Source organism: Bombina bombina, chromosome 11, assembly GCF_027579735.1.
Source record: "Bombina bombina isolate aBomBom1 chromosome 11, aBomBom1.pri, whole genome shotgun sequence".
NCBI classification, from domain to species: Eukaryota; Metazoa; Chordata; class Amphibia; order Anura; family Bombinatoridae; genus Bombina; species Bombina bombina.
In genome coordinates, this window is record NC_069509.1 from 64,014,666 (window position 1) to 64,029,055 (window position 14,390).

General features: G+C 37.9%; 1 protein-coding gene across 1 annotated transcript in view; it reads left to right on the forward strand.

The window, feature by feature from the left end:
* The window catches only part of CHTF18 (chromosome transmission fidelity factor 18), a 273,900-nt gene that overhangs the window by 34,742 nt on the left and 224,768 nt on the right, over positions 1-14,390 (forward strand). Inside the window, exons 7-9 of the mRNA XM_053694989.1 lie at positions 2,116-2,269; positions 13,280-13,492; positions 13,615-13,712. Coding sequence (XP_053550964.1) covers positions 2,116-2,269; positions 13,280-13,492; positions 13,615-13,712 — 465 coding nt within the window. The remainder of the gene's footprint in view (positions 1-2,115; positions 2,270-13,279; positions 13,493-13,614; positions 13,713-14,390) is intronic.

The following is a 14,390-nucleotide window of genomic DNA, read 5'->3' on the forward strand; positions in this document are numbered from 1 at the left end:
TGTATATATTAGGTTTTGGCGGGCGTTAGACCTATAGTACTGTATATCTCTACATGAGATGCTGTATGAGGGGAGCAGCAATGTTCTACTGGGAGCTAACTGAACATGTTGGGTGAGCCAATAACAAGAGGCATATATGTGCATCCACCAATCGTCAGCTAAATCCAAGTAGTCCATTGCTGCTCCTGAACCTACCCAGGTATGCTTTTCAACAAATGATAAGAAGTAAATTAAGCAACTTAGATAATAGAAGTAAATTGTAATGAATGTGTTTAAAATTGTATGTTCAATATGAATCATTAAAGGGTCAGTAAAGTCATAATTAGACATGCATGATTTAGACAGAACATAACATTTTAAACAACTTTCCAATTTACTTCTATTATATAATTTGCTTCTTTCTCTTTTTTTCCTTTGCTGAAAGGTTTAGGTAAGCTCAGGAGCCACAAAGAACCTAGGTTCTAGCTGCTGATTGGTGGCTGCATATATATACCGATTGCCATTGGCTCACCCATGTGTTCAGTTAGAAATCAGTAGTGCATTGCTGCTCCTTCAACAAATGATACCAAGAGAATGAAGAAAATTTGAAAATAAAAGTAAACTGAAAAGTTGTTTAAAATTGTATGTTCTACCTAAATCATGAAATAATTTTTTGGGGTTTCATGTCCCTCTAAAGTTTAATTTTGACTTTACGCTCCCTTTAAAATTAATTTCTCTAAACCTGCTCTGGTTTCAGTTAAAATGGAGATAGTTTTATCTTTATTTAGTATAGACGCATACTTATAGAATTATGCATCTTTTATTTAAAGGATTTTTTTTTTTTGCATAAGCACTTGCCAATTTACAATATTTAATTCATATAAAAAATATTGAAGGAAACAAATTGTCTCTTTATATGGCAATTAAAAACATGGTGGGGGAGGGGCATATGAAGGGGGAGGGGCAAGTGAGGTGGGAGGGGCACAGAGGATGGGAGGGGCAATAGGGTGGAGGAAGGGCAGATGAGGTAGGTAGGTGGAGCAAAGAGGGGGTGGGGGGCCCTGTCACACTTTTGCCCGGGGGCCCTGGTTGGTCTCAGTCCGCCCCTGGTCCCGCCCACACCTGGAGTGTGATTTTTGCCCCCCGATCTTGTTTACATAGCTTATCTGTATTCCTAACTGCAGGCATAAGCAGCTATTTCAAATGACAAAATAAAGGTCAATTAGCTTTTTGTAAACATTTTAATATATTCCTCCAGCAGGTAAAAATGATCATTTGGAGCACACAATACAATTACAAAATAAGTGTAAAGTTTTAGTGTCTATAAAGCAATGGGAGCAGCCATGTTGTAACTTAGGTTACCTTCTCTGCTGTGGTCAATTAGGAACAGTTATAAATAGGTCACTAGAGTGTGCAGCCACTGAAAAGCTCACCATTTTAGGATGGAATTACAGGAAAAAGGGACAAAATAAATGAAATTATTGCGGAATGTTTATATATATATATATATATATATATATATATATATGTGTGTATGTATATATATATATATATATATATATATATATATATATATATATATATATATATATATATATATATATATATATGATTTATCATTTTTTATTTCCATCTCAAAGTGTTTAATGTCCCTTAAACAGTCAAAGAACGTTAATACAGAGTTATCACATGTTAAAACCTACATTTAGATTGAATTTAAAGAAGTAGGAAATGCACAACTGATTTATTTCATTTTTTTTAATAATGTGTGCTCTTTTGTATGCATATGTAAATTATTTGGTACAATGAACTTCTAAGAAAATTATCCTTGCCAGGTCACCTAACAAAAAGATGCGAGATTCATTTTATTTCATGTTTTAAATTGCAGCCATAAAATGAAAGAGCTATGAAACCCAAAAATGTTCTTTTGGGATTCAGACAGAGCATACAATTGTATATTTCCCATGGTATTCTGTGTTGATGAGATACCTAGGTAGAACATTTGATAATAGAAGTAAATTAGAAATGTATTCAAAATGGCATGCTCTATCTGAATCATGAAAGCATTTGTTTGTGTTTCATGTCCCTTTTAAATTTTGTTTATTTGGTAGCATCCTAATACGTTTTGATTTTCAGCCAAATTAATGAGGAGTTTGGGGAGACTGAAAACGAGGCTACAGATCTTGGCTCCATTAATGAGGAAGAGGAGGATAATAATAGTTCTGCTTCCACCTGCCTTTGGGTAGATTGCTTTACACCCAGACACTACACTGAGCTGCTAAGTGATGATGTAAGTATACTGCATAGCGTTTGTCATGCCGTATCGCAGTGCTTTGTGATATTATTTAGCAGAATGCTTTTACAATTCTATTAACAAAAAGAAATGTACTGGCGCTCAAAGCATAAAAAAAAGTCCAAAGTGTATTAAATCCAATGTTAAAAGTGCATAATATTCACTGGAAATAAATAGGGTGTTCACAGAACAGTTCTTTCGCCTTTCTGCATGGTGCCGTAATCATAGATCCTAAGTACTCCTTACTTTCTCTGATATTTAAAAACATTTTATAATTCTATTCTAGTCTGCAGAAAGCGTTTATATTTATAAACTCAACATACTCTTTTTTTTTTTTTCAACAATCAGCGTGTTTAAACAACCATTTTATAAAGCAGAATTGCTTAAAGGGACACTGAACCCAAATTTTTTCTTTCATGGTTCAGATAGAGCATGCTATTTTAAGCCACTTTCTAATTTATTCCTATTATCAATTTTTCTTTGTTCTCTTGCTATCTTTATTTTATAAAGAAGACATCTAAGCTTTTTTTTTTTTTTAATTCAGAACTATGGACAGCACTTTTTTATTGGTGGATGAGTTTATCCACCAATCAGCAAGAACAACCCAGGTTGATCACCAAAAATGGGCCGGCATCTAAACTTACTTTCTTGCATTTCAAATAAAGATACCAAGAGAATGAAGAAAATTTGATAATAGGAGTAAATTAGAAAGTTGCTTAAAATGTCATGCTCTATCTGAATTACGAAAGAAAATTTTTGGCTACAGTGACCCTTTAATCAACAAGTGCATAATAAAAAGGCAATGCAAAAGCACAATTTTAACAGTAAAAAAAAAAAAAATTACGGCAAATTTCAATTTGTGTCCCGCTGTATCATGTGACAGCCATCAGCCAATCACCGACTCATCTACTTAATACAATGGAACCTCTTGCACATGCTCGGTAATAGCTAGTACCTTCAGAAAGTGTGCATATAAAAATACTATGCACAATCTGATAGAGGTAAATTGGAAGGTTTCTTAAAAACTGCATGCTCTTTTTAAATCATGCAAGTTTTTAATTTTGGCTTTAGTGTCCCTTTAACATTCTTCTAGGTGTTAATCTCAGAGCATACGTAGCTGTTAAGTACGCTCTTGTGCACAAGTTTGATTGACAAGTAAGCTAGTAGTGCACTGTTTGAACACAACAGGGCATGTGAGTTTGAGTGTTAAAGGGATATGAACCCCAACATTTTCATCAGCAACCTTGGCACCCTAGAAGTTTTGGAACTACATTTCTCATAATACTCAGCCAGATTAAAGAGTATCTGAACATCATGCGAAATGTAGTTCCAAAACATCTGGGGTGCTAAGTCTGCTGACCCCTGATCAGAGCAAACAGTTTTTTTTTTGTTTTGTTTTTTATTCAGTTTTATTAATTTTCTTACAACACAACAGGAAAAACGTGACTATTTAGGTTTAGGATAAAGCTTGCTTATTGGTGACTACATTTAGTCGCCAATAAGCAAGTGAAACCCAGGTACTAGACCAATAATGGGCCGGCTCCTAAGCTTTACATTCCTGCTTTTTCAAATAAAGATAGCAAGAGAAAATTTTATAATAGGAATAAATTAGAAAGTTGCTTAAAATTTCTGCTCTATCTGAATCATGAAAGAAAAAATGTGGGTTTTATATTGTTGCTACATGTTTTTCTAAGTCCTTTTCCTTTTTCTGAAGAAGGGATAGTGTCATTAAAAATGTGCAAAGTATATATCAGCAATTTTAAAGATTGAATTGGAAAAAAAAATCTGCTTACAAAACTATCGTTTCATACTCCTTGTTAGAAAAATTGTCATTGTTAAACAGTCCAGGGGCATACCTCTTGGTTATTTATATATTCTTTCCTTTTAATGTGGGCAGTTAGTGACAGATGTAAACTATTTCCTGCACTAATCAAGCAACCACTTTGTAGCACGGTGTAAGGGGAAGAGTATAATAAAATAGTCTGATAGACTTAATGAGTAGCTGAATTGATTAACTCAGCATCTTTATTGCTTAAAGGGACAGTCTACACCAGAATTTTTATTGTTTTAAAAGATAGATAATCCCTTTATTACCCATTTCCCAGTTTTGCATAACCAACACAGTTATAATAATATACTTTTAACCTCTGTGATTATCTTGTATCTAAGCCTCTGCAAACTGCCCCTTTTTTCAGTCCTTTTGACAGACTTGCAGTCTAGCCAATCAGTGCCTGCTCCCAGATTACTTCACGTGCACGAGCACAGTGTTATCTATATGAAATATGTGAACTAACACCCTCTAGTGGTGAAAAACTGTTAAAATGCAATCTGAAAGACGTGGGCTTCAAGGTCTAAGAAATTAGCATATGAACCTCCTAGGTTAAGCTTTCAACTAAGAATACCAAGAGAACAAAGCAAAATTGGTGATAAAAGTAAATTGGAAAATTGTTTAAAATTACATGCTCTATCTGAATCATTAAAGTTTATTTTGGCCTAGACTGTCCCTTTAAAGGGACAGTCTAATCAAAAATAAACTTTCATGATTGAGTTAGGGCATGTCATTTTAAACAACTTTCCAATTTACTTTTATCACCCATTTTTCTTTGTTCTCTTTTTATTCAAAGTTGAAAGCTAAACCTAGGTAGACTCGTATGCTAATTTCTTAGACCTAGGCCGCCTCTTATCTGAATGCATTTTGACAGTTTTCACAACTAGAGGGCGTTCGTTCAGGTGTGTCATATATAACATTGTGCTTACAGCCATGAAGTTACCTAGGAGTCAGCACTAATTGGCTAAAATGCAAGTCTGTCAAAAGAACTAAAATAAGGGGGGCAGTTGGCAGAGGCTTAGATACAAGATAATCACAGAGGTAAAAAGTATATTTCTATAACAGTGTTGGTTATGATTATCTTTTTAAACAATAACAATTCTGGTATAGACTGTCCCTTTACATTAATTTGGTATTGGGAAAGGCTATTGAGCTAGCCGGGGAGCTGTGTCTACTAACACAATGATTACTCAAGGATATAGTTAACCTACCGGTAGCTAAGGATTTAGCATTATTAAGATGATATTTCCCCTTTTTTCTTACTTTAACAACATTTAAATTTTGTCTGCCACTGCACCGTGAGGTGATACAATTAATATTACAGTATATTGTTCAGGGAAGTGTATTATACAATTTACTAGCAGTGAACCCATAGATTATTAAGTGAGCTTACATTGATTCGAATGAGACTGCTTTTTGCAAGCAGCTTCGATTTAAAGAGCCAGTCAGCGTTCAAATTAATGTTACATAATTCTGCAGAATTTTGTAACATTAACCTTACGATAGCTGCAAAAGAAAAAGGATTTTAAATATTTAACCCCCTCGTACTCGTACTTGCCTTCCTCTCCAGCCTCTACTGCCCTTCTGGTTTCTTCAACAGCGTGTAATGGTCACATTGTCTAATCACAGTGTACCAGGTCGTGCAGTTGAACTACATGTAGAGGAAGAGCGTGTAACATAAGACAGCGCTTGTGACGCGCTGTTGAAGAAACAAAGAGCAGTAGAGGCTGGGGTTTGAGGGGGTTAAAACTTTAAAATCCTTTTTCCTTTGCAGGTGTCGCTATGGTAATGTTACATGATTCTACACACAGTACTTTATTTGAATGTTGACTGGCCATTTAAGCTAAAATTACTATTCATATGCCTCAGAGCCAGTGTTTATAATTATATCAGATTATCAGACAGATTGCTGTGTATATACTGCGATACAATCCTCCGGAATGATATACTGTAGATGGTTCACATATAATAATATCAATGAATCTGAACATCACATTTTAAACAATTATATAGTAACTTTTCTTTCCTATGAGAGAGTCCACAACGTCATTTCAATTACTAGTGGGATATTCAACTCCTGGCCAGCAGGAGGATGCAAAGAGCACCCCAGCAAAGCTGTTAACTGTAACTTACATACTTGTATTCCCCAGTCATTCTCTTTGCCTCTGTCAATGGAGGTTGTGCAAAGTTGGTGTCTGAAGATATTAATCCTTTTATGGGTACTCTTCGCTGCAAGCAAGGATTGGGGTCTAGCTGTGTCCATGTCAATCTCTTTAGTAAGAGTAGTGGTGGCTTTTAGCAGTTAGAAGACGACGAGGTACTCTTTGCTTAACGTCTAACATTTTGCTATCCCTGTTTCAGAAAACCAGAGTGGGCGGATCTCGAAATAGATCGCTATTTTCCCTAGGCACGGTTATGACATATAGCTTAGTCTGTAGAGGTGACAGTCATCTCTCCTCTTTGGGGCTTAAGCATTTATTTAGTGTTCCCTATTTTGATATAGGGGCTCTTATTTTTTATCTCTCCTGGTTGGAGATGATTTATCCATGTCTGTGACTTCTTGTCTTACTCTTTGTAACATATATATATATATATATATATATATATATATATATATATATATATATATCTAAAACGTAGCAAAGATGTGCACTCTCACCTTGAAAACATCTACCAGGGTGCTAGTAGATAATTATAAACAGCATGAAAGAAAACCTGCACTTGCTGGATTTTTTAAACAAATTTTACTGTGACTGTGTGACGTTTCGGAGACAATATATCCCCTTCCTCAGACGAGGAAAATCTGTTTAAAAAATCAAGCGAGTGCAAGTTTTCTTTCATGATATCTCTCTCTCTCTCTCTCTCAGATAGATATATATCTTCTTAGGGATTTACGACGCTAAGATGTTTGTTTCTGTCGCCTTATTATTTGTAATAGGCACAATTTTATATTATACACATTGATTATGGACTAGTGTTTGTCCTTTGTTTTTTTTATCATATGTCTAGTGATTTTAGACATTGAATAGAAGCCCGCTTGTGGTTCAGTGGTAAGTTACTGGGATACCCCTGAGTGTCCAGACTTTAAGACCCGATGTGGGTATGACAGTACCCCCCCTCCCAAGGCTGACCTCTGAGTGGCTTTAGCTTAAATTGGGCATACTCTTATGATTGATATCCCTATCCTTTGATCTTCACTTTTTCAGGAAGACACTGATATTTTTATTCTCTTGTTACCTTTTTTTATGTACAGGGATGTTTTATTATAATTCTTCTCTTATTGAGGTGGGGACCTCGCAAGTTTCTGAATTTTGCATTTCGGGACAAACTTTCCAGTCTGTTGCCCTCTCTTTGGCCTTTCTATAGCTCCAAGTATTTTCACAAAGGTTATGGGGGCACTTCTGGTGGTGATCAGATCTCAGGGAATAGAGGTGGCACCTTACCTGGACGACTTCTTGGTTCAGGCGTCATCTTTTCTTCTAGCAAAGTCTCATATAGAGATGTTGTTGTCTATTCTGAGTTCTCTCAGGTGGAGAGTGAGTCTGGGACAGAGTTCCCTAGTTCCAGATACAAGAGTTCCTTGTGGATTATATAGATTCTCTATTCGTATTCATTTTTCTGACGGATATCAAAATAACCAAACTCTTGTTTTTTCCTTTTTCTCCAGTCTGCTATTCGTCCTTCAGTAGCTTATTGCATGTCGGGGATTGGTTGTTTCCATGAACATCATCCTTTTGCTCGGTTCCATCTGAGACCTCTGCAACTATGCATGCGCATTCAGTGGAACGGAGACCATTCAGGTTTATCGCAGAGGATAAATATGGATCCTCTAGCAAGAGTCTGTCTCTCTCTCTCGTAGTGGATTTCACAGTAGACCTGGCTCAGGGTACTTGTTCCTGAGACCTTCCTGGGTGTTTGTGACTATGGACGCCAGCCTGTTAGGCTGGGGAGCAGTTTGTGGGCTCTCTAAAAGCTCTCAGGGAGGACTTGGGAGGAGTTTCTCTCTCTCTCTCTCTCTCTCTCTCTCTCAATAAACATCTTGGAGTTGAGAGTAATCTTCAATGTCTTGGTAGATTGGCCTTCATTATCTTTAGTCCGGTTTATCAGATTCCAGTCGGACTTCACCACCTCAGTGTCTTACATCAAACACCAGGGAGGAACTCAGAGTTCCTATGCCATGAAGGAGGTGACTCGCATTCTGCAGTGGGCAAAAACATCTTGATTGCCTTCTATCTGCCATCCACATTCCATAAGGGTCAGAAAGAGTGGACATTTGGGAAGTGGATTTTCTGAGCAGACTGTGTTTTCTTCCCGGGGAGTCGGCTCTCTATCCAGAAGTGTTCTCCAGGATAACCTTCAGGTGGGGGGTTCCGGAGTTGGATCTGATGGCGTCTCTCCAGAACGTCAAGCTTGCAGAGTTCGGATCTAAGTCGAGAGATCCTCTGGTCGCTTTGATAGATTCTCTGGCGGTTCCTGTTAATCCCAAATTATAAACATTGTGGTTTCTTCCTTCTCTTTCTCCAATTTGAGAATGTGGAAGTCTCTGCATGTCAGGTAGACCTCATGATTTTAAGAATCTAAAGGTTTCTCATGGAGTCGGGTGAGGATCCCCGAATTTTATTTTTTCTTCAGGATAGTCTGGAGAAAGGTTTGTCAGTCGGTACTTTGAAGGGTCAGATTTCTACTCTGTCCTTTTTTTTTTGCACAAACGTCTGGCAGATTTCCAGATGTTCTAGTTTTTTGTTCTGGCCCTGGTCAGAATCAGGTCTGTGTTTAAACCTGTTGCTCCTCCTTGAAGCCTTAATAGAGTTTTTCGCAGCAGGCTCCGTTGAGCCAATACATGTTGGTATATAAACTTTTTCTTCCACTCGCAGAGTTCTGACCTTTCAAATCTGCAGTGTGATTCGCTGTGCCTTATTTTCTTGCAGATAAGGCGATTCTTCATACTAATTAGTTTTTTTCCCTAAGGTGCTGTCTGATAGATACTTAAGTTTTGGAATTTGTTGTTTCTTCTTTTTGTCCTAATCCTCATAAGGAACGTCTTTTGCATAACTTGGATGTTGTGTGGGCTCAAAATTTTACCTTCCAGCTAGGCATTCTTCTACCCTGTTTGTTGGTTTCTCTGGAAAGCATAAGGGTCAGAAGACCTCTTCTACCTCTCTTTCCCTCTGGTTAAGAAGTATAGTTTGTTTTGCTTATGAGACTGCTGGACAGCAGCCTCCTGAGGGAGTTACGGCTCATTCCACTAGGGCTGTCTCCTCTTCTTGGGCTTTCAAAAACTGAAGCTTCTGTGGAACAGCTTTGCAAAGCGGCAACAAAGTCCTCTCTGTATACTTTTTCCAAATTCTATCAATTTGATACTTTTGCCTCGGCTGGGGCCTTTTTTTGGGAGAAAGGTTCTTTTAGCTGTGGTGTACAAAAGTATGTGTGGCAAACAGGTCAGATGTTAACAAAACAAATATGCTCAACACAATGTGCTAAAAACCAATACTCTCCTTGTTAGAATATACAGATGACCGCTGCCCTTCCTCAGTCTCTCCCCAGGGACTGTACAGACAATAGACAAAACTAAATGGATGGCGCTGGTCTTGATGTATAGTTAATTTCTAATGATAGATAGAAATGGACTTGATGTGCAAGTTAAATCCGACAAAATAATGTGCAATATACTCACTCCTTTAGTAATGTGAGTTCAGCTTCCAAGGTGTGTCTCTCTCCAAAGGAACAACAGGTGATTTTCAAAGGTATTATCAGCTGGGCTGAAAAAGGATTAAAACCCCATCAGCAGTAAGGTAATAACTTTTGTTGTAAATCATGTAGTAACTTACTTTTGTATATACAAACCTTTAAACTTGTTTTTATTGCTCTTGAAAAAGACGCTTGAGCGTTGAAACGCGTAGAGCTAAAATAAACCTTTTTATCTCTTATATTGGGAATCATTTTTTCCTGTGACAAGCCGGACTTTCTGCTTTTTATAAGTAAGTTACTACATGATTTACAACAAAAGTTATTACCTTACTGCTGATGGGGTTTTAATCCTTTTTCAGCCCAGCTGATAATACCTTTGCAAATCACCTGTTGTTCCTTTGGAGAGAGACACACCTTGGAAGCTGAACTCACATTACTAAAGGAGTGAGTATATTGCACATTATTTTGTCGGATTTAACTTGCACATCAAGTCCATTTCTATCTATCATTAGAAATTAACTATACAGGGAGTGCAGAATTATTAGGAAAATGAGTATTTTGACCACATCATCCTCTTTATGCATGTTGTCTTACTCCAAGCTGTATAGGCTCGAAAGCCTACTACCAATTAAGCATATTAGGTGATGTGCATCTCTGTAATGAGAAGGGGTGTGGTCTAATGACATCAACACCCTATATTAAGTGTGCATAATTATTAGGCAACTTCCTTTCCTTTGGCAAAATGGGTCAAAAGAAGGACTTGACAGGCTCAGAAAAGTCAAAAATAGTGAGATATCTTGCAGAGGGATGCAGCACTCTTAAAATTGCAAAGCTTCTGAAGCGTGATCATCGAACAATCAAGCGTTTCATTCAAAATAGTCAACAGGGTCGCAAGAAGCGTGTGGAAAAACCAAGGCGCAAAATAACTGCCCATGAACTGAGAAAAGTCAAGCGTGCAGCTGCCAAGATGCCACTTGCCACCAGTTTGGCCATATTTCAGAGTTGCAACATAACTGGAGTGCCCAAAAGCACAAGGTGTGCAATACTCAGAGACATGGCCAAGGTAAGAAAGGCTGAAAGACGACCACCACTGAACAAGACACACAAGCTGAAACGTCAAGACTGGGCCAAGAAATATCTCAAGACTGATTTTTCTAAGGTTTTATGGACTGATGAAATGAGAGTGAGTCTTGATGGGCCAGATGGATGGGCCGGTGGCTGGATTGGTAAAGGGCAGAGAGCTCCAGTCCGACTCAGACGCCAGCAAGGTGGAGGTGGAGTACTGGTTTGGGCTGGTATCATCAAAGATGAGCTTGTGGGGCCTTTTCGGGTTGAGGATGGAGTCAAGCTCAACTCCCAGTCCTACTGCCAGTTTCTGGAAGACACCTTCTTCAAGCAGTGGTACAGGAAGAAGTCTGCATCCTTCAAGAAAAACATGATTTTCATGCAGGACAATGCTCCATCACACGCGTCCAAGTATTCCACAGCGTGGCTGGCAAGAAAGGGTATAAAAGAAGAAAATCTAATGACATGGCCTCCTTGTTCACCTGATCTGAACCCCATTGAGAACCTGTGGTCCATCATCAAATGTGAGATTTACAAGGAGGGAAAACAGTACACCTCTCTGAACAGTGTCTGGGAGGCTGTGGTTGCTGCTGCACGCAATGTTGATGGTGAACAGATCAAAACACTGACAGAATCCATGGATGGCAGGCTTTTGAGTGTCCTTGCAAAGAAAGGTGGCTATATTGGTCACTGATTTGTTTTTGTTTTGTTTTTGAATGTCAGAAATGTATATTTGTGAATGTTGAGATGATATATTGGTTTCACTGGTAAAAATAAATTATTGAAATGGGTATATATTTGTTTTTTGTTAAGTTGCCTAATAATTATGCACAGTAATAGTCACCTGCACACACAGATATCCCCCTAAAATAGCTAAAAGTAAAAAGAAACTAAAAACTACTTCCAAAAATATTCAGCTTTGATATTAATGAGTTTTTTGGGTTCATTGAGAACATGGTTGTTGTACAATAATAAAATTAATCCTCAAAAATACAACTTGCCTAATAATTCTGCACTCCCTGTACATCAAGACCAGCACCATCCATTTCGTTTTGTCTTTTAGCTGTGGTGCCTACTGTTTAGGTCCTCCTGCTTTGTTCTCCCTCCCTGTTCATTCCGTGTACTCTAGCTTGGGTATTGGTTCCCACTAGTTATTGGAATGACGTTGTGGACTCTCCATGTCATAGGAAAGAAAACAAAATGTATGTTTATCTGATAAATTTCTTTCTTTCCAGACATAGAGAGTCCACAACCCCACCCTTCTTTTAAATTATGTTCAGCACTTAGTTTGAGTAAACCTCAGGCACCTCTACACCCTTGTGTTTCTTCTTTTCCATTTTTATTCGGTTGAATGACTGGGGATTATGGGTAAGGGAAGTTAAACTTAACAGCTTTGCTGGGGTGCTCTTTGCCTCCTCCTGCTGGCCAGGAGTTGAATATCCCACCAGTAATTGGAATGACGTTGTGGACTCTCCATGTCCGGAAAGAAAGAAATTTATCAGGTAAGCATACATTTTTGTTTTTTTTATCACAATCCTAAAATCCCTATTGGAGAATCCATCTGATAAGTGATTTTTGTATTTATATGCTGTATTAACTACTATAAACCAATGTATTAAATACTCTCATTTAAATAGAAGCGTGAATCCTAACATGAGAAATACTGACTTATAACACAGTGGTCAGACATACATATAAATGTCTATCTAATCTTGCAATCCTTGTAGTATTCTAGAGGTTTTCCCCCAATGGGAAGGTGTGTTCTGAACATAATAAACCTATAAATAAAATGCAATACACAATGATGCTGTTTATGATAAGTACATTTATTGAATTATAATATTGAATGTGGATTTTGAATTAAATTCAATTGACAATAAAAAATACATAGTACTACTTTTTTTGATTATTAAATGTATTAAGTTTGTTGACACACTTAAATTAATGAACCCACAAATTGTGGGTCTGTTTTCACATCGCTATCAGCTATCTATACTAATAGGCCCTGTTATAATTTAATTGAAAATCTAGTTGCCTATATATTGTTTTGTGAACAATGTTTACAAAGCCATTCTTGTGTTTTAATCCAATTTCAGTGTTTTAACCATGACCACAACATACCCTGTACGTTGCTGTTATCTTGTTTATAATAGTGCGCCTCCCTCCTACCTGATGGTCGCCGTAAATAGCGCTGGCCGCGAGGCCGCGCTATTATTAATGCAATCCCCATTAAAAGACCAGCAACGTAAAGGTTACATCGATGTTCCTTAAGCAGTTAATTGTTTTTAATAAAAGTGAAGTTTTATTTGTGGCCTATTTCGTTGCTATGGGAGTAGGTGCGAAATAGAAGTGCAATTTGGTGCATTCTTTCAGTCAATACTTTCTTACTTATTTGTAAACATCTGTCTTGTTTGTTTATACCACAGTACACAAATCGCTGTCTTCTAAAATGGCTGAAACTATGGGACACTGTAGTCTTCGGAAAAGAAAAGGTGGCAAAGAAGCCTAAGGCAAACCCCGATCCTCGTTCCAACTTCAAGTTTCAGAAAGAGCAACAGACTAAGTGGAAAACAAAGACACAGATCACAGAGGAGCTTCTGGATGCTGAGCTGGACCAGCACAACAGGCCCAAACACAAAGTGAGTGAGGCGTAGGACTAGAGGTCAAACACTGCTAGATGGGTTGGGCTCATCCTTCTAAGATATCACTTTGTTGTGTGGTGCCGGACGATTTTTCAATAAAAGCTCATTTGTGTTCCCAGGTTGCCCTGCTGTGTGGTCCCCCTGGTCTTGGAAAGACCACGCTGGCACATGTAATTGCAAAGCATGCTGGGTACAATGTTGTGGAAATGAATGCCAGGTGAGCCGAACCATATGTATTGTAATCTATTGCGATCTTATATTTTGCTTTTGCTGCTTTGTCATCTAAATTCAGAATTCTTTAGTATATATGCTTTACTTGCTTGGTTGAGCCATTCCTTTACTGTCCAGCTTGCTCATTTGCTAAGGGCTAAATGACTAGGGATGGGATGTCTCGTCATTTATAACCATCAACCATTGTTCAAGATGCATGGTGACATCACTTAGTGCGCGTTTTAAAGTGAATGTAAACTTAGCTTCAATTGGTCAGGCCATATGATACATAACACCAAAAAAGTTAGTTTAATTCATCATTTCGTTACCAAGTGTACATTAATCCCAAATTTTACCTTTTAGTCGTCTCGATATTCACGCTGTTCCTCCGCCTGCTATATATCAATCTTGATTAACAGATGACTAGAAATCTCTTGTCTAATCATCGTTCCCCCCCCCCCCCCCCATGGGACGTTTGGCCCCTTTTCTGCAATGGCACGCATTTGCTTTAATTAGAATTGATTGTAGATGTGCGTCCACGAGTCGCGCATGCTCAATACCGCTCTCTGATGTTCTAGTATTCAATTAATGTATTCATTTATTGAATACTATTTTTCAATCCGCGGTGAGCTGAGATTTGCGCATGCGCAGGTCCACTCTTTCTCGGGTGCGCTCTTGAGATATA